Below are 19,045 nucleotides of genomic sequence, written 5' to 3' on the forward strand. Positions count from 1 at the left end.
TGAGGGTCCTGACTGTCAGGAAGTGCTTCCTGGCATCCAAATGGAACCTTGGCTCCCTGAGCTTTGCTCCGTTGGAGCGCGTCCTGCCTTCCTCTGCAGGGGAGAACGGGTCTCTACCCATCTGCATGTGACATCCCCTCACATACCTGTATGTCACCAACTTATAAGCAAAGCCATCCTCATCTGCCTGTCCCCATGCAGTCAGAAGTGAGGGATGGAGAAAGGCCATGGCACACCATTTATGCACCTCTCTCCTCACCAAGATTTGCCTGGCAGCTACACAGCAATACCGTTTTTCTTCTTCTTTTCTCCAGCCTTTAAAACCATGATGATCTTACTGCTGTTTGTTTTACCCACTGCTTCTACTTTTTAGTCATTACTGTTTATTGTAATGTTATTGATTTACTGTATTTTTGTTGTGATGATGATGACGACGACGACGACGACTTACTCTAAGCATACTGAAGTTGAAGGGTAGCATAGCAATTGACTAAGGTTGTGCAACTTGCATGTTCAGGCAGAAAAAATTACAACTCCCAGCATTCTCTGTCTTGGGTAGGGAATGCTGAGAGTTATTTCAAATGCATCTTGTAAGGGTTTGATTTAAAAGCCAGGGAGCTTGTGCTATAGAACTACGAAATACATCAAATGATTGAATGAATGTATGATTATTGGAAGCCCCCTAACTCTAGGGCTTCAGGTCATTGGGGTCAGGGAGGAAAGAGCAGGAGGGAAGAGGAGATGATCTTCACACCCCCTGCCCTCCTGCCCTGCATATACAGTTTGACCAACTTTTTATCCTGGGTAGTGATGGAGGCTTAGAGAGAGTGGGAGGGAAGGCAGCTTGAGGATGTTCAGGATAACTCATAGCTGGCCCTTTCCATTTTTCTCCCTTCCTTACCCACCAGAACACCCCTTTCCCCTCTCCAAGGTCCTTTTTCCTACATGGAGAGCAGCCAGCATAGTTCTTTCTATGACGATTGTGAGTGGTCAGGGGAATGGGGTCAGATCTCTCACTCCCCTTTTGAAGTTAAAGTAGGAATCTGCCAGTGTCATACAGCTCCCCAGACAAGGTACACTCTTGTTTATCTTTTGGGCTTGAGTAAACAAGATTTGCTGCAGTCTGAAAGGGCAGACCTTTGGAACTTGAGTAATGCATGTTACGTGCACCATCACTGAAACCTGTTTCCCCCTCCTATTGGGGTCTGAAATAGCTTCCCTAGGTATAGTATCTCTTACAACCTTACGGTTATTTTTCATTAGGCATGGATTTCTTTACATTTTTTCAGTTAAATACTATTTTACCTATAACACCTGTCCCTCTAATTTTCTATTTACCTATCTTCTTACCTCCCTGTTTGCTAATGGTGTATTGGTTCCAGTATGACACAGGCAACATTCTGGTTCAGGAGTTATGAGCATGAGATGGATCTCTTAGTAAAAAACAGCAGTTATGATTCCATCTTTTGGGATTTGTTCCACATGTTGGTATCCAAATGGACACTTAGTACTAGTAGAAAATCCATTCTGTCCATCTGACAAAGTGGTGCTTGCTGGTTCACACCTTTGGATTTTCAAATGTGCTGCTCACATCTCTTAAAACCTGTAAAGAGGAAAAGGCATTCCATTCATTAAATATGAGGGAGCACAAAAGCCCCCTAGGAAAAGAATTGCGTTATGAGCCTTAGGATCCAGGCTCTCTAAGCTACAAAGATCCTCAACCTTGCATTGTATATCACTGCTGCCTTCTTTTTCTTTATTTTGTACAAATGGCTTAATTGGTGTCTGCCACTGTGATATATTTGTCACCATCCATCACTTTGAACCTCATAACATCAAAGGAATCGACTGCTTTATCATGCAAAGGGGCTGTAGAAATAACAGGCCTTGTAAAATAAAGCATGCAGCAGGAGGAAGGCACAAGGTGAGGGGTGGTATTGTACAGTTTAACCCATCAAGCGAGAGAAGAGCACAACAGCTACAAGAATTGTGTCTAACAGGAGGTGATGTTGCACTGCTTTTGCATGTCTCTTCTCTTAGGTTTGTCATTTTGTGCTTCTCTCAGCCACCCAGACTGTGTTGTCTGCGTTATGCTATATGACACAGGTCAAAAATGTGTTGTCAAGGAAATAGAGGGCAAGTATGAATCAAGAGGGAAGTGAATAGCTATACTGCAAGAGAACAGGCTTAGCAGAAATTGCTTCCTTGGGAGAGATCATGGAAGAAGGCAGAGGAATATAGACCTGTTGAGGAAACCTGCTACATTTGCAACTGTGTATATGCAGAACACAGGGTGAGGCCTAGCTAAGAATGTGGATTCCTAAGAATCTCTGCTTTGATTCTAAAGTTGTATTTCCCCTTGCGGTCTCAGTTGGGATATCGGGAAACAGTTCCTTGCATGGCTGCTTGGCCTTGCTTTACTAATTTCTCCTGTCATGGCCTCCTCACATAACTTTTTAGCAGCTACATTCAGAGTTGCTCTGAAACCTCAGCAACCTTTTTTTTATCCATTGGGAATAAAACATTCAACTTTCACATACATACAAGTTTCATATGTAACATTAACTCATGGCTTATTTAACCCCAGTGTTCGTTGCCGTACTCATGGCTTGTCCGGCAAATAGTTGAAAAACTATGTTTTGGGACCGTTTGCACATAGTAACCTGTGGGTTAATTAGGGACTCTGCTAGTGTACCGTGCACCCTCCTGCCCAGCAGACTCCTTGCCTGAGCTGAGAGAGATCATCTCGGACCTGGTGTTGAGGACCAGCATCCTGGGGGTCTTCAATCTCCATGCTGAGGTGGATCTGTCTGGGGCGGCTCAGGACTTCATGGCTTCCATGACAGCCATGGGGCTGTTTCAACATGTCACCAGCCCATGAAAGAGGTCACACACTTGACCTGGTTTTCTCAATGGGACGGGAAGAGAGTGGCCTGAAAGAGAGAAACTTGATCTTAACTTCTCTGTCATGGTCAGACCACTTCCTCATGAGGTTTGAGCTCGGGTCTGATCTCTCCCTCCAGAAGGGTGAGGTTCCTATTAGGATGGTCCGCCCCCAGAGCCAGATGGATCTGGATGGATTCCTGAGGGCTCTGGGGGATCTTCCAGCAGATATAGCTGGCGTTCCTGTTGATGTCCTGGTTGACTCGTGGAATAAGGAGATGATCAGGGCAATCGACACGATCACTCCTAAGCATCCTCTTCTGCCTAGCAGAGCCCGCTTGGCACTGTGATATACCCCTGAGTTGCGGGCGATGAAGCAGACTGGGAGATGATTAGAGCACAGGTGGAGGAAATCTTAGGACGAATCTGACCAAACACACTTACTTGCACATTATAGTGCCTATGCTGTGGTGGTGAGGGCAGCAAAGAGACAGTTCTTCTCTGCTTCCATTGCTTCCTCACAGTGCCGTCTGACAGAGCTTTTCCGAGTGGTGCGAGGCCTGATACATTCTGGCCAGGAGAAGGAAGTGGTTGCACCTTCAGCAGCCCGCTGTGATGACTTTGCCCAGCACTTTAGGGAAAAAATTGCTCAGATTCACTGCGATCTGGACTCCACCGTTGATTTGATTCCAGTACGGGAGGTGTCCAGGGCACCGTCTGGTCCATCATTATTGGATGAGTTTCAGTTATTGTGGTCTGATGATGTGGACAAGATGCTTGGAATGGTACGTCCTGGACCCTTGCCCCTCTTGGCTACTTAAAGGAGCCAGTTAAGGGATTGATCCCTGGGTCCGGGAGGTTGTCAGTGCCTCACTGAGGGAGGGCTGGGTCCCTGTCCCCTTGAAGGAGACGGTGATCCGGCCTATCCTGAAGAAGGCATCCCTGGACCCAGAAGTGGCTGCCAATTTTAGACCGGTGGCCAACATCCCGTTTCTGCGCAAGGTGTTAGAGTGGGTGGTGGCAGGACAACTCCAAGCACTCTTGGATGAAACGGATTATCTGGACCCATTTCAGTCTGGCTTCAGACCTGGTTATGGCACTGAATCTGCCTTGGTCGCCCTGTACAATGACCTGTGCATGGAGAGGAACAGGGGGAGTGCATCCCTATTGCTTCTCCTGGACCTCTCAGCAGCTTTCAATACCATCGACCATGGTATCCTTCTGGATAGGCTGGCTGACTTGGGAGTAGGAGGCACTGCGTGGCAGTGGTTCAGTTCCTACCTGGCTGGACGATTCCAGATGGTGGTGCTTGGGGACTATAGCTCTGCACCATGGCAGTTGTGCCATGGGGTTCCGCAGGGCCTATTTTGTCCCCTATGCTTTTCAACATCTACATGAAAACGCTGGGAGAGGTCATTAGGAGGTTTGGGTTGCGGTGTCACCAGTATGCTGATGACACCCAGCTCTACCACTCTACTCCATGTGAGGCAGTGACGGTACTGAACCAGTGCCTGGCCGAGGTAATGGGCTGGATGAGGGCCAATAAACTGAATCTCAGTTCAGATAAGATGGAAGTCCTGTTGGTGGGTAGATTGAGGTTTCAGGTAAGTGACTTTGACCTTGTCCTGCACAGGGTAGCACTCCCTCTAAAGGACAGGGTCCACAGCTTGGGAGTGCTCCTTGATCCAGAGCTGTCAGTGGAATTCCAGGTGGCGGTGGTGGCAAGGAGCATGTTCGTACAACTTTGGCTGATCCACCAGCTGCATCCTTACCTGGACAAGCACTGCTTAGCAATGGTGATTCATGCTCTGGTAACCTCCTGGTTGGATTACTGTAATGCACTCTACATGGGGCTGCCCTTGAAAATGGTCCAGATACTTCAGCTGGTACAGAACAAAACTGTCAGGCTGCTGATGGGGACCAGTCGTTATTCTTGTATAACGCCGGTCCTCTACCAGCTCCACTGGCTTCCAGTTGAAGTCCAGGCCCAATTCAAGGTGCTGGTTTTAACCTATAAAGCCCTGGACATCTTGGGACCAGGATACCTGAAGGAACGCCTCTTCCCTTACATGCCCTCATGCCCCTTAAGACCAGCGGAAGAGGCTCTGCTCCAGGAGCCCTCTTTAAAGGAGATAAAAAGAACATCTACGCGGAGCAGGGCCTTCTCTGCGGTGGTGTCCAGATTATGGAATGTGTTCCCTGGAGAGGTGCACCTGGCACCGAGTTTATATTCTTTTTGGCACCAGGTTAAAACCTTTATCACTATTTTAAAAACTAATATTTTATCATTGAATTGCTCTTTTTGTTTTTGTTTTTTTGTCCTTATGAAATCTTTTATTGAATTTCTTATTTATAAAGATCATTTTATTGTTTTTAATTGTATGTATTGTGAGCCGTCCCGAGATGCCTAGGCATGTGGTGATGGGCATACAAAAGTTTTAAATAAATAAATAAAATTACATAATGGCTCAATGCAGACACTCAGATGAGTTGAACAACCCATTCTGAACCTAATAACTAATTGTAGGTAATCTAGAACATTCAGTTTTGGACATCACATAACAACCCCTAATCACCCTGACTGGGGATTGAATATTCACAGAAGCCATAGAAAGCACTGGCACCTTCTGTGGCTAATAGTGGGTTAATTAATTAATGCACAAATTGCTGTCATCATGTGCAAACACAGACCCAAGAGCTGGTTTGTTTAGTTAATTAGTTAACCCATAATTTGTTACTGTTACATGCAGCTGCTTTCTCTATCCTGAGGTTGTTTCCCACTTTGTTTACCTATTCACTCCCTTGTGCCCCCAATACTTTTGAGGTGTAGTAGTAGAATGGATGGGGTTTTTGATGACTCTTGCCTAGAGTGCACTAAACATGTAGAAGAGCTACAAACCAGCAGGATGTGGTTTGGATGTCAATAGACCCTGTGAAATAGTTTATGAAGGTTGCCTTGAATGTAATTAAGAATTTTGTGTTTTAAAGCACTCTTTTCTTTTTTTCAATTGGCAGGTTGTCAGCGTTCCATAGGCCTATCCAATGGCAAAGCAAAAGTGTGCAGCTACAGTGGATGGTACTACTGCAACATCTGTCACGTGGATGACAGCTTTCTCATTCCTGCACGACTTGTTCATAACTGGGACACTTCAAAATACAAGGTATAAAGTAAATACATGATAATGGAATCAGGAGCCTCTATTCCCTGCTCTTAGTGACAAATAGCAACATAACGAGGTGCAGTATATACAACTACAATGGGAGTAGCTATCTGCCCTTCATGCCCTTTACACTGTCTCTGGGAACAAGGTCCTGTTCCAGGTCTAAAAGGAACCCTGCCAGGTTGCAGCTGCTTGAAGTCAAAATGAACCTTTCCTCTCAAAAAAGGAAGAAGGTGGGACAAAGAGGAAAAAACCTGTTGGCCATCTAGTATTTAAGTCACCCTCCCTTGAAAATGTTGAGATGTTGCTCTCTGCAGGTTAATCCAATCTTTAAAAGGGTCACTCCTCTCCTTCCTCCATCAGATGCTGGAAAAGGCCTGTCCTGAACACTTTGGTCCAGCACTAGTAGGGTGAATATGCTCCCATGTTTGTTCAGTATCACCATTAGTACAAGACAGCTTGCTTGGTTAATTTATGCATATATAGCATTTTAATCACACTTCCACAAGGTCAGTCAAAACAACAATTAAAACAGTAGACTATTTAAAGAGGTGGTGATAATGACAGTTTGCTGCATCTTGTCCTAGGGCGGTGTGGGAGGAGAAGGGTGGAGAATCTGCAGCAGGTGAAGAAAGCTATAATGGCAGTTTGTCTTGCAGGCTTCTTTGTTTCCTGCTAACAGGGCAGCTTAATAAGTTATTGTCAAGTCAGAATAATCTTAACGCTGTGATCCATCAAGTAGCACTTCCAAAATAAGGTTTGATATCAGCTTCCTCCCAGATAGGCAGCACTGGCCAGTTTTCAGAGGCAGAATCTTTTTGCTAATTGCAGCTTTTCCAGTTTGCATGCCAAAACATAAAGTGTGGAGCACACATCCAGTTAAGCTTGATAGGGTCCAGGACGCAGAATTCCAAACCTTTCTACATGCTTCACAATTTCAAATTCCAGTAGATCTAGAAATTATCTCAGTATCTTTGGCAATCTCTTGCTCACTGAAGGAATTGAATGGAGCAGGTGGGAGCACTCTCCTCCTATTCTTATGGCTGGCCTCAGATAGAAATTGAAACCTGTTATTTCTCTCCAGCAATTCTGAGTGTATGGGAATCAATGTACACACCATAGCATGAACCATATTTGGTAATGTTGATTCAACTGGGCATGTGTTTTCCTTTATTCCCTGGGAATTAACAGTGCATGTGTAATATCAACTGTGTTTTATATGTTATCCCATTCATTGGTTGCATGTCTGCTTTACGTTCCAAGGGCTAAATCATGCAAAGCACTAAAGGCAGTGATTAAACATTGTGCTGTTTTGGGAATTCAGTGTAGTCTGCAAGTCCTGCCATGGGATAGAATTGCACTAACTAGCTTTGGACTTAGCAAGGCTAGATTCTCTGGATGAGTTTCTGCAGCAAAGATGAAAATTGAATTTTCTCCTCATTTTGCTCTCTAACTGGATATCATGGGAAATAGCATGGAGGAGGAGTACAATATGTGCTGGTTCAGCATCTGTAAGCTCCCCAGAGAACCCTCAGGTTAGGGGGCAGCGTAGAAGTAAAATGAATGAATGAATGAATAGTACAACATCCTTCCATCAATTTAATTCAGGACAAATGCATCAAAGCCCAGCCTTGGTCTTTACATGATAAGATTACATGCATTGGGACTGTGAAACCATTGTGTAGACCTGAACAGGAAAAATGCAGTCTATCAGCCACTTATAGGGTAGTAGAAGGGACATGGGGAATTACAGACCAGTTAGCCTTATGTCCATTGTAGGAAAAACAATGGAAAGGCTCATAATAGAGAGAGATCTAGTGATGCTAGATAGGGAAGGGAGGCTGGCGGCCACACAACACAGCTTCTGCAATAACAGGTCCTGCCAGACAAACCTTGTGGAATTCTACGACAAGGTTTCGAGATGGCTAGATGGAGGGGATGCAGTGGATGTGGTTTACCTGGATGGATTAGGGCAGGGGTCAGCAACCCGTGGCTCCGGAGAAGCACGTGGCTCTTGAACCCCTCTGTTGCGGCTCCGTCGCTTAAAATACGCATCACAGCTGCCGATCTGTGACCCGCGCTGGCACAGCACAGCCCCCGATCTGTTTCATAAATGCAACACACTATAGTTTTTTTATACATAGCATAAAAAACGATATATGCAGTGTTATTTTCATTTTAGAGGTCAAAAGAGTTTTGCGGCTCCCGGTATTTTCTTTTCTGTGGGAAATGGGTCCAAATGGCTCTTTGAGTGTTAAAGGTTGCTGACCTCTGGATTAGGGCATGGTTGACTGCGGATGTGGTATACCTGGATTTCAGCAAGGCCTTTGGCAAAGTGCCCCATGATATCCTGGTGGAGAAACTGAGGAGTTTTGGGATAGACCAAAGCACTGTCTGGTGGATTAGGGCATGGTTGACTGACCAAAAGCAGAGGGTAACCATTAGTGAGGAATCATCGGGATGGCGGCCAGTGACAAGCGGGGTCCCCCAGAGCTCTGTCCTGGGGCCGATCCTGTTTAGTCTTTTTATAAACGACATGGAAGAAGGGGTGAACAGTCTGCTGATCAAATTTGCAGACGATACTAAAACGGGGGCAGTGGTCACAACTGAGGAGCAGGTACTCCAGATCCAAAAGGATCTGGACAGACTATGGAAGTGGGCAGGAGACAACAGGATGGCGTTCAATGTGGATAAGTGCAAGGTCTTGCACTTGTGCCATAGGAATAGGTGTCATCGTGTAAGTACAGGTTAGGGGACAAGTGGCTGAAGAGCAGCACTTGTGAAAGGGACCTCGGGGTGCTGGTTGACTGCAGGCTAAACATGAGTCAGCAGTGTGATGTGGTGGTCAAGAGGGCGAACGCCACCCTTGGTTGCATAGCCAGAAGTGTGGCTTCTAGATCGAGAGAGGTATTACTACCACTCTGTACGACTCTAGTGTGCCTGCAGCTGGAGTATTGTGCTCAGTTTTGGGCCCCTCATTACAGGAAGGATATAGCCAGGTTAGAGTCAGTGCAGCGTAGGGCCACAAGGTTGGTGGCTGGTTTGCAGGGGATGCCGTATGAGGCAAGACTGAGGGAACTGGGTCTCTTCAGCCTGGAGAAGAGGAGACTCAGAGGGGATATGTTGGCGACATACAGGTATATGAGGGGATGTCACACGGAGGTGGGTAGAGACCTGTTCTCCCCTGCAGAGGAAGGCAGGATGTGATCCATCGGAGCAAAGCTTAGGGAGCCAAGGTTCCATTTAGATGCCAGGAAGCACCTTCTGACAGTTAGGACCCTGAGGGTGTGGAATGGGCTTCTAGGGGGGGTAGTTTAGGCCCCATCGGTGAGGGTGTTCAAAGATAGGCTGGACATGCGCATAGTGGGCATGTCGTGAGTGGAGCCGGCTGGAGCCGGGGTTCAGACCAGATGGCCCGGGAGGCCCCTTCTGACTCTGTTTCTATGTTTCTATGGTGGTTTACTAAGGATTTAATAAAACTTCTGCTTTTACTCTGTGCTCCTGTGATTACAAAGAAACTGGAAACAAGCTTATTGGGCACCAAACTGATCAAGATATTGGACTGGCAGGTTCTGTTGACTTTGATGGGTTATCACTGAAATTTAGTTGCCCTTTTCTCATTGTCTGCACTGAGCAGGTACCATGTGGCCATTTCCTCCAGCCAAACCATCAGGAGCTTGATGGATCACTGCAAAAGTACAGGAGGGTATTTAGACTAGAATTATTTGCTTAGGCCCTTAGTAAATCTTGGGCTGTATTCTCCATATAGCATGATGAGTTACTTAACAATGAAGTTGTAACAATACATACAGTTGACTCTGAAGAGATAGGTTTTATCCCACTCTTCCTCCCAGGAGTGATATGCATAGTTCTCTCCATCCCCATTTTATCCAACAAGGTTTTGAGGTAAGTACAGCTGAGCAAAAGTAATGGTCCCGTTAACAGTTAGTTTTATTGCTAAGTAATACTGGAACCTAGGATTCTCAGCAGTTCTGTAGTCAAAACTCAAATCAGCACACTTAAAATGCATGTTGCATCCAGTTACTGGCTGAGGGCTGCCAACAGCTGAGGGCTGCAAACACACTACTACCAAGTCCATTTTCAATTAACAACACAAGTTTGTCATGATCCTGGATTGTTTCATAACATCTGAACCCAGAACTGTAGGTTCTTTGGGTATTACCTATGGTTTATTGTTAGGTTAACTCTGGGATGTTTAACTGATAAACAGATCAAGATTTCTAGGTTTGGACATCAAGAAACAACCCAAGAACAAGACATTACTGCATTGTTAAATGAGAACAGAAGTAGCATCAGAAGCAGCACACTTGCTCACTCCTGCATGTTCCTACCAATTCCTAGGTTAAACAGTCCAGGGAACTAACTGTGACAAGTGAACAGGTTTGGGTAGGTATGCAGACATGTATGGAAAAGTTCCTCATTGTGATTGGCTTTTTTGAAGCTGACTTTATTAATAATGGTACATACACATTTACCCTTCTCCTTCTACAAGCAATACTTAATTCCTTCCATAACTACTTTGTCTGCATGCCTTTATTACTGCACAAATACTTACTTGCTACTTTCATGAAAACTTGCACAGACATTACATGCATGCAGTTCAGCATTGTGGAAAGGCCTTAATATTTATCCCTCATTCCCTTTTCCTTTTCAGAAAGGTTTTGTACTCTTGTGATGTTTTCGGCTTTGAACATTTGGTGTGTCCCATGTGCTTGACCCTTGACAATTATAGTTCTTTTTTTACTTAATGGAACAACTGTTTTTTTTAAATACATTTTATTAAGATTTTTAAACTAACACTAAAAACATCAGTCATCAAATACATCAGACATACTGGGTCAGCCCCCTACTCATATTTTTTAACATTGTGTAGTCATATTTAAATCCATTTATGATAGCTTAAAAACATATTTAAATCTAAGCCAAGTCCCATTTCTCTAGCCAATAATAAAAAGAGTCCCAAGTTTGATATAAGTCAGTATCTTCTTTCTCCTTCAGTGATAAAGTCAATCTATCCATTTCTGCACAGTCCAGAATCTTTTTTAGAATCAATTCATTGGTGGGTAGTTCCTCACTTTTCCAGAGTTGAGCGAATGCAATCCTCGCTGCAGTGATTACCTGTAAAATCAAATACATTTGTTGTTTACTAATATCCTCCGGTATAATGCCTAATAAAAAAACTTCAGGTTTAAAGGCTAAGGGTTTTTGTAACATTTCCTTGAGCCATTTATGTATTTTAATCCAATACTTTTTCACATTGTCTCGCAAGTCCACCACATATGCTAAAAAGTACCCAATTTATGTTTACATTTCCAACATCCATTTGACATATTTGGAAACATCTTGGCTAATCGATTTGGCGACAGGTACCATCTATAAAACATTTTATATACGTTTTCTTTATACAAAATTGCCATTGTTACCTTAATATTTCTCTCCCACAGCTTTTGCCACTTTTCTAATTCAATATTATATCCAAACTTTTGTGCCCATGTTATCATAATTTCCTTAACCTGTTCATCTTCCATTTTCCTGTCAAGTAAGAAATCATATAATCTTTTAATCATTTTCTCATCTGATTTAAGCATCACCTGATCAAATGCTGTTAATTCCTTATAAAAACCCCACGCTTTACAATCTTTAGCATATCTCGATTGTATCTGCACCTTGTACCACCAAGAGATATCAGCTCCCTGTTCTTGTGTTTTTTGATCTAATTTCAGGCCTCCATCCTTATCCAAAATATCCTCATATCTTATAATCCCTTCAAAATTCAATGTGTTTGGATACACAAAGGCTTCCATGGGTGAAAGCCATCTTGGTAATTTATTATACAATTTTAACTTTAACTTTTCCCACACCGAAATTAATGATTTTCTAATATAGTGACTTAAAAAAGAGCCATGTGACTTAGCCTTGTCGTACCACATATAAACATGCCAACCCATTTGTAAATCATGTCCTTCAAGATACAAAATTCTCTTATTTCTTAAAGTTATCCATTCTTTTAGCCAAGTTAAGACAGAAGCTTGATAATACAACATCCAATCAGGAAGACCAAAACCACCGTTCTCTTTAGCTTCCTGAAGTATTTTTAGTTTAATCCTTGGTTTCTTCTTTCTCCATATAAATCTTGAAATTTGAAAATTTAAATCCTCAAAAAATTTTCTATCAATTTTTATGGGGATCATTTGAAATAAAAACAAAAGCTTTGGTAATATATTCATTTTAACAAGTGCTATTCTTCCCATCAAAGATAATTGCAAATAAGCCCATTTTTCCAGATTGCCCTTAATATCCTTCAATAGTTTATCATAATTGTCTTCTTTCAGAGTAGTACACTTAGCTGTAAGATAGATTCCCAAATACTTAACCTTTTTAACAATCTGCAGATCTACTTGTTCCTGCAGCATTTTTCTCTGGTCTTGTGTAAAATTTTTAACTAGCAGTTTCGTCTTTTCTCTATTTATTTTCACCCCCATAACCTCACCATATTCTTCAATCCTTTGTAGAAGTTTAGGCATTGTTACAAAGGGTTCCTCTGTTATGAAAACCAGATCATCTGCAAATGCTTGCAATTTATAACTTTCATCTCTAATTCTAGTACCTTTTATGTCCACATCGTCCCTGATATTTCTATTCAACACTTCTAAAATCAGAATAAACAACAGAGGTGACAACGGGCATCCTTGTACCCTTTTGTATCTCTATAATCTTTGTAAATTCTCCGTTAATTATAATCCTAGCCGACTGCTTTTGATAAATGCTTGATAACGCATTAATAAACTTTTCACCAAACTCCGTTTGGGCCATGTGTTGCTTCATAAATTGCCAATTAACATTACTGAAGGCTTTCTGAGCGTCCATAACTAATAAAGCCATTGATTTTTCTGTATGTATCTCATAATACTCTAGGATATCCAAGATAGTTCTCAAATTATTCCTCATTTGTCTTTTAGGCAAAAAACCATTTTGGTCTGGATGAATAAAGTCTATTAAAAACTTCTTTAACCTTTCTGCCATTATAGAGGCAAAAATTTTGTAATCCACATTTAATAATGATCTAGGTCTATAGTTTTGAATCTGTGTTAAGTCCATATCTTCTTTCGGTATTAGTGTAATATTTGCCTCTGTCCAAGTATTTGGTATTTTAGCATTTAACAGTGCTTCATTACATATATCTTTAAGAAATGTAGCAAAGAATCCTTCAAAGGATTTATAAAATTCAGCTGGCAGCCCATCCGGGTCAGGAGTTTTATCATTCTTTTGCCACATAATTGCCTCTATTACTTCCATAGTTGTTACTTCTTGGTTCAATAATTTTTGATATTTCTCCGGTAGTTTTGGTAAGTCTCCATTTCGGATGTATTCTTTTACTTTCTCAGTTGAAATCTCATCCTTCTGATATAGTTTTGTAACGAAATCTTCTGCTATTTTCTTAATTTGTATACTTTGAACTTGTAGTCGTCCTTCTCCATCCTTCAGTTTCGAAATCAGTCTCTTCTCTCTCTCTCTCTCTCTTTACTTTATAGGCTAACCATCTCCCCGGTTTATTAGCATTTTCAAAGAAATTCTGTTTGGCCAATTTCATTTGCTTAGTAAGTTCATTTGTGTCCAGGAGATTCAATTTATGCTTTAAGATATTCATTTGGACCTTGAGATTTTTTTTGGATGGATCTTCCTGCAGTTCTTGTTCCCGTTTCATCAATTCCTCTACTATTTTTGCTCGTTCTTGCTTTTTCTTTTTATTTATTTTTGCTGAGTATGTTATTATCAATCCCCTGACATAGGCTTTAGCTGTATCCCAGACGTTTTGTAAAGAAGTTTCTTCCGCTTTATTTATTTATTTATTTATTTATTTATTTTTATAGCATTTTTATGCCACCCCCATTACAGAAAGCCTCGGGGCGGCTTACAAAAAACAAACAAACTTGCATTTCCTTATTTATCTCTTGTATAAATTTTTTAACCTTTAATAATGCTTTATTTAAGCTCCATCTGGGCGTCCTTGCAGTTCCTTTCAGTGATACAGTTACAGGGTTGTGATCCGCCCAAACATTTGCCTCTATTTCAGCTTTTATCAAGTCTGGTACTAAGTCTGGAGTTAACCAAACCATATCAATTCTAGACCATGACCTATGTCTATTTGAGTAGAAAGAATATTTAGCAGAGGTTGGAGTTTTATGCCTCCAAGCATCTATCAATCTGAGTTCTTCAATCATGTTAGAACATGACTTTGGGAGTATCCTCCGGCCCTTTTTCCCCTTAATCTCACTCTTACGGTCCATTTTCTTGTCCACAACTGCATTCAAATCTCCCGTTACACACACAGTCTGATAGCCCACTTGTAAGAGTAAAGTATGTAATTTTTGGTAAAATATTTCCTGATGGTCACTGGGGGTGTATATCGCCACTAAAAGCACCTTTTTGAGTTTCATTGTAATTTCAACCATCAGGATCCTACTGTCCTCATCAGCAAGTATATATTTAGGGTCTAGTTTTTCCTTAATACATATTGCTAAACCTCTCTTCTTTTGAGACGCAGAAGATACAAACAATTTTCCAAGCTTTGAACATTCCAAAAATTTAACATGTTGTTTCTTAATATGTGTTTCTTGTAAACAAATTATATCTAATTTTTGTTTTTGAAGTTGAGTAAAGATCCTTCTCCTCTTAGAGGGTCCATTTAGTCTGTTAACATTTAAAGAGAGCAATTCAATTTTTCCTTCCCTTTTAAAAGCCATGTTTAAGGAGTATATACTTAATCTACTTATTCTTCGCCTTTACACTTCTACCTTTTTTCTTCTCCTTTGGCTCCAATATCTGCACTTCTTGTTGTGAATCAATATTCACTATTTCTCCTTGCTCAGACTGATACATTGTTAATTCCATTGATTCGGCACCTTCCCCTCCTTCTTTTGAAGCACCTGGTTCTTCCTCTTCAAGCATACTTCTAAATTTTTATAGAACTTTTGTGCCTTAAAAATTGAATCCAATTTATATCTTGTAGAGTTCCAAGTGAAGAGTATTCCTTCTGGCATTAGCCACTTAAAGTTAATCTCTTTCATAATCAACTTTGTAGTAAGGAATAAGTATTTCTTTCATCCTTCTCTAATGCTCCATGGTATTTGCTTCAGAACCGTCACCTCGTCGCTATCATCCACCTTTAAAGGTTTCTCACATATGGCCTTCAAAACATCGTCTCTTATAGACCTTAGAGCAAATTTAACATGAACTTTCCTTGGAAGTTTGTTTTTTCTGGCATAGGTCAAGTTAACTCTGTAGATAAGATCAATCCCTGCTGCAGTTTCTTCATTTTCTATTTCTAAAAGCTCTGCCAAGATGCCAATCATTAGCTCTCACAAATCTTTATTCTTTCCTTCAGGTATATTCTGAAATCTTAAGTAGTAAGATGCCTTCTCCATCTCTAATATAGCAAGTGGATCCCATAGAGTCTTATTTGTTTGCTTAATTAGTTGTGTTTCTTTATCTACATTTTCCAGTTTTTCATGTGTTTGTTGTATTTTTTGTGCATTCTGTTCAGTTTTAAGTTGAACGTCAGATAACTGAGTTGATACATCCTTAACAGAATTATCCAATTTGTCAAGCCGTTCTTTTTGCTCATTTGAAATACTTTCCTGCCGTGTTGACATCACCTCTTGGGATGCTTGCAAAGCTGTTAAAGATGTCTGTATCACCAGAATTTGTAGCTCTTTTTGATATTTTTCAACATCTTCCGCTTTAGGCTGGTGGGTTGGACTCTGAGCAGCTGATGTGGGTGCCGAAGAAGAGGAAGGGTGTATTTTTCTTATGGTGAAAAATTTTTACCAAAAATTTCAAGACAGCTGCAGAGAGATAGAGAAGAGAAAAAGAGAAAAAGAAAAAGGAACTTGCTATAATTCCGATAGCTACAGGATGGCAGCAAACAAAGGGCTATTTTGAAATGAGGGGATCTATTGGCAACATACAGGTATGTGAGGGGATGTCACATGGAGATGGGTAGAGACCTGTTCTCCCCTGCAGAGGAAGGAAGGACGCGCTGCAACGGAGCAAAGCTCAGGGAACCAAGGTTCAATTTAGATGCCAGGAAGTACTTCCTGACAGTTAGGACCCCGAGGGTATGGAATGGGCTTCCACAGGACATGGTTGAGGCCCCATCGGTGAGGGTGTTCAAAAATAGGCTAGTCATGCACATGGTGGGCATGTCATGAGCAGAGCCGGTTGGAGCCAGGGGTCAGACTAGATGGCCCAGGAGACCCCTTCTGACTCACACTGTTTCTGTGTTTCTAATGCTGGAAACCGTTGACGGTAAAAGAAGGAGACAGTAGAGAATGGGGTGGCTAGATGAAGTCACTGAAGCAGTCGGTGTGAGCTTAAGTGGACTCCGGGGGATGGTGGAGGACAGGAAGGCCTGGAGGAATGTTGTCCATGGGGTTGTGGTGGGTCAGACATGACTTCGCGACTAACAACAACAACAAGGAACACTTGCATGAGATCACAAGGCAGAAGCTTGCAGAATTAGTTTAAAGATCTCTTTGAATCACACAGTCATCAGGTTGTAGAAGGTTTTACAAAGAGCAGGCATGGGCAACTTCCAGAGATCCAGGAGCCTACCTGTTGCAGACTGCAGTCCATGCAGTGCTACAGGGCATCAAAACTACTCCACCACAAATTATCCAGCAGTTCACTGATGGATTCTGGCAGCAAGCCTCTCTGTAATGTTACGGTGCAATAAAGAGGTTAAATTAATCTTGTTTTCAAGCTAAATTGCATCCCTTTGCAGTTCACAATGGCTTTGCAGTGAGAAACACACTTTGGCCACACTTAACTTGCAAACAAGCCAAAGTTTGGACATTCCATAGCCACTACAGACATCATCTTTGTAATGGTGCAGGGTGTTGTTGGGGGGTGTTGAAATTTGGGGGTGACATCAAGGGCAGTGGAAATGGAGGACACATATTGCCCATCCCTGATGTAGAGTGTAGCTGCAGGTTACAAAACAATGTTGCAGAGGTACAACATTAAATAATGATTGGAACCTCAGGATTGCTGGCTGGCTGGCTGGCTGGCTGGCTTGTGCAACACTTTCAGGGTTTTTTTTTTTTAAATTTCTTGGTCAGATGATAGCCACAAATTATTGAACTATAAGTATTCTCACTAATAAGAATCAATTTTCATAGCTGTTTTTGGAACAAGAAAATGCAATGGGAAATCCTCCCCCATTCTCTATTTTAGCATTTCATCCTTTGTAAGTGTATATGTGGGAAGTATGGAAGGACTGACCTTAACAGTAGAACCATAATAATGGAGGTGATAATGAATCCGTATTGTACTTTTTAGATGCCTATTGTCCAGAAGCATACACTATATTTAATGGGCTCTCTGCTCTTTCCACTCAATTAATACAATCAAATCACAAAGGTGAAGGGGGAGCTTGTAAAGAATTGCTTGTTTTCCTGCAACCCTCCCATCTTAATCTCTGCTTCCTCAGGATTTCAGCTTTAACACAAGGGCAGGTACCATCTGCCAAGCATCTAGGTAGGGAGGAAAAACTTAATTTGGCAAGGACAGCAGTCAGAATACACAGGAATGAACTGGATGTGGCAGTAAACTACGAGTAACTCAGGCAGTTTCATAGGTTTGCATGGCAACTGCAAACCAGGAAGGAAAGAGTGAGGACATGACATTGCAGCAGGTCCATGGCAGTTGAACCTTAGTTTGGGCATGCAGTGAAGTGCTGTTTCCTGTCAACAATTCACAGAAGCAGATTGTCTCTTTGTTCTTGCTGTATTTGTCCAAGTTGCTAGTATTGAATTGCTGCCCTTTGGCATGGTTGCACTGGGTCAGATTTTACCTCCTCCATGCAGCTGTATCACAGTGGATGATCTGTGGAACATTCAAATTACTTAATACCATAAATGGCCTCTTAGTACCTGAGCCTATGAAATAAGAGGAGCTGCTTTGCAGAGTCAGTCTGAGATTAAACGAAATAAGGATATATAATCTTGCCTGAATTTGGGATGCAGGCAGCTTGCTAATAAAGATAATAATCTTCTCCCAAATGGATGTCACCTTGTTTAGTTTTGAAACTACAAAGCTTCAAAACATACGTGAGTCACTTATTTTGCATTTATGCACATGGACACATTTATAGCTATAGTAAAGTATTAATAAATAGGAAGAGTATGTAGATTGGCATGACACATAGACCTTATTGGTAATTGAATCCTGACTCATTAAATAGTTGATTTCATTTAATATCACCCATGTAACTTCTGGGATTTCATAATGCTATCTTCTATAATGCTTCAAGTATTCAAATAGCATTCCAACTATTAGCTAAACATCTAGTAATACAGACGTGTCAAGACCTTCCTTAAGCAATTTGGGTAAATTGAGTTGTATTACTACTTCAGAACACTTAAGTGGAACTAGGATAACACTAGTAAGGAGTGAGTATTGATTATCTGTGAGCATTTAAATGTTTTATTAGAAGCTCAGCTAAACTTAATGGATTTTTCCCCTTCTTTAGGTATCAAAGCAAGCCAAAGAGTTCCTGGAATATGTTTATGAAGAGCCCCTGATTGACATCCAGCAGGAAAATCCAATGTTGTACAGACACGTTGAGCCACTGGCAACTGTGGTCCGTCTGAGACAGCAGCTGAAATCCCTCCGAGCCTATTTATTCAGCTGCAGAGCAGCAGTGGCTGAAGACCTGCGAAGGAGGTAGGAAGAAGGGGTAGCAAGCAGTATAAGCTTCCCTGGGGCTCTCTTCCTCAGTTTGTCCATCTCTCACTTCCTTTCCTTAGTTCCCATGACCCAGCAATTAAAGGGCTGCCCATTGTTGTAACAGGACACTTTCAGTCCAAATGTTGGTGAGGGGTCTAATGAAGAGATTGGCTAAACAAACTGGGAACTCTACAGGAGGAATAATTTTACACTGTGGGTAGCATGGTATAAAAGTATGCAGTTGTCACATC

General features: G+C 41.8%; 1 protein-coding gene across 5 annotated transcripts in view; it reads left to right on the top strand.

Moving 5' to 3' along the window:
- Positions 1–19,045, top strand: part of PLEKHM3 (pleckstrin homology domain containing M3) — a 130,712-nt gene that overhangs the window by 38,678 nt on the left and 72,989 nt on the right. For all 5 annotated transcript variants that reach the window (XM_044431860.1, XM_044431863.1, XM_044431864.1 and 2 more), the window contains exons 4-5: positions 5,899–6,044; positions 18,598–18,791. In XM_044431860.1, the coding sequence (XP_044287795.1) occupies positions 5,899–6,044; positions 18,598–18,791 (340 nt within the window). The remainder of the gene's footprint in view (positions 1–5,898; positions 6,045–18,597; positions 18,792–19,045) is intronic.

This window comes from Varanus komodoensis, unplaced genomic scaffold, assembly GCF_004798865.1.
Source record: "Varanus komodoensis strain SLA01 unplaced genomic scaffold, ASM479886v1 scaffold23, whole genome shotgun sequence".
In the NCBI taxonomy this organism is placed as follows: domain Eukaryota; kingdom Metazoa; phylum Chordata; class Lepidosauria; order Squamata; family Varanidae; genus Varanus; species Varanus komodoensis.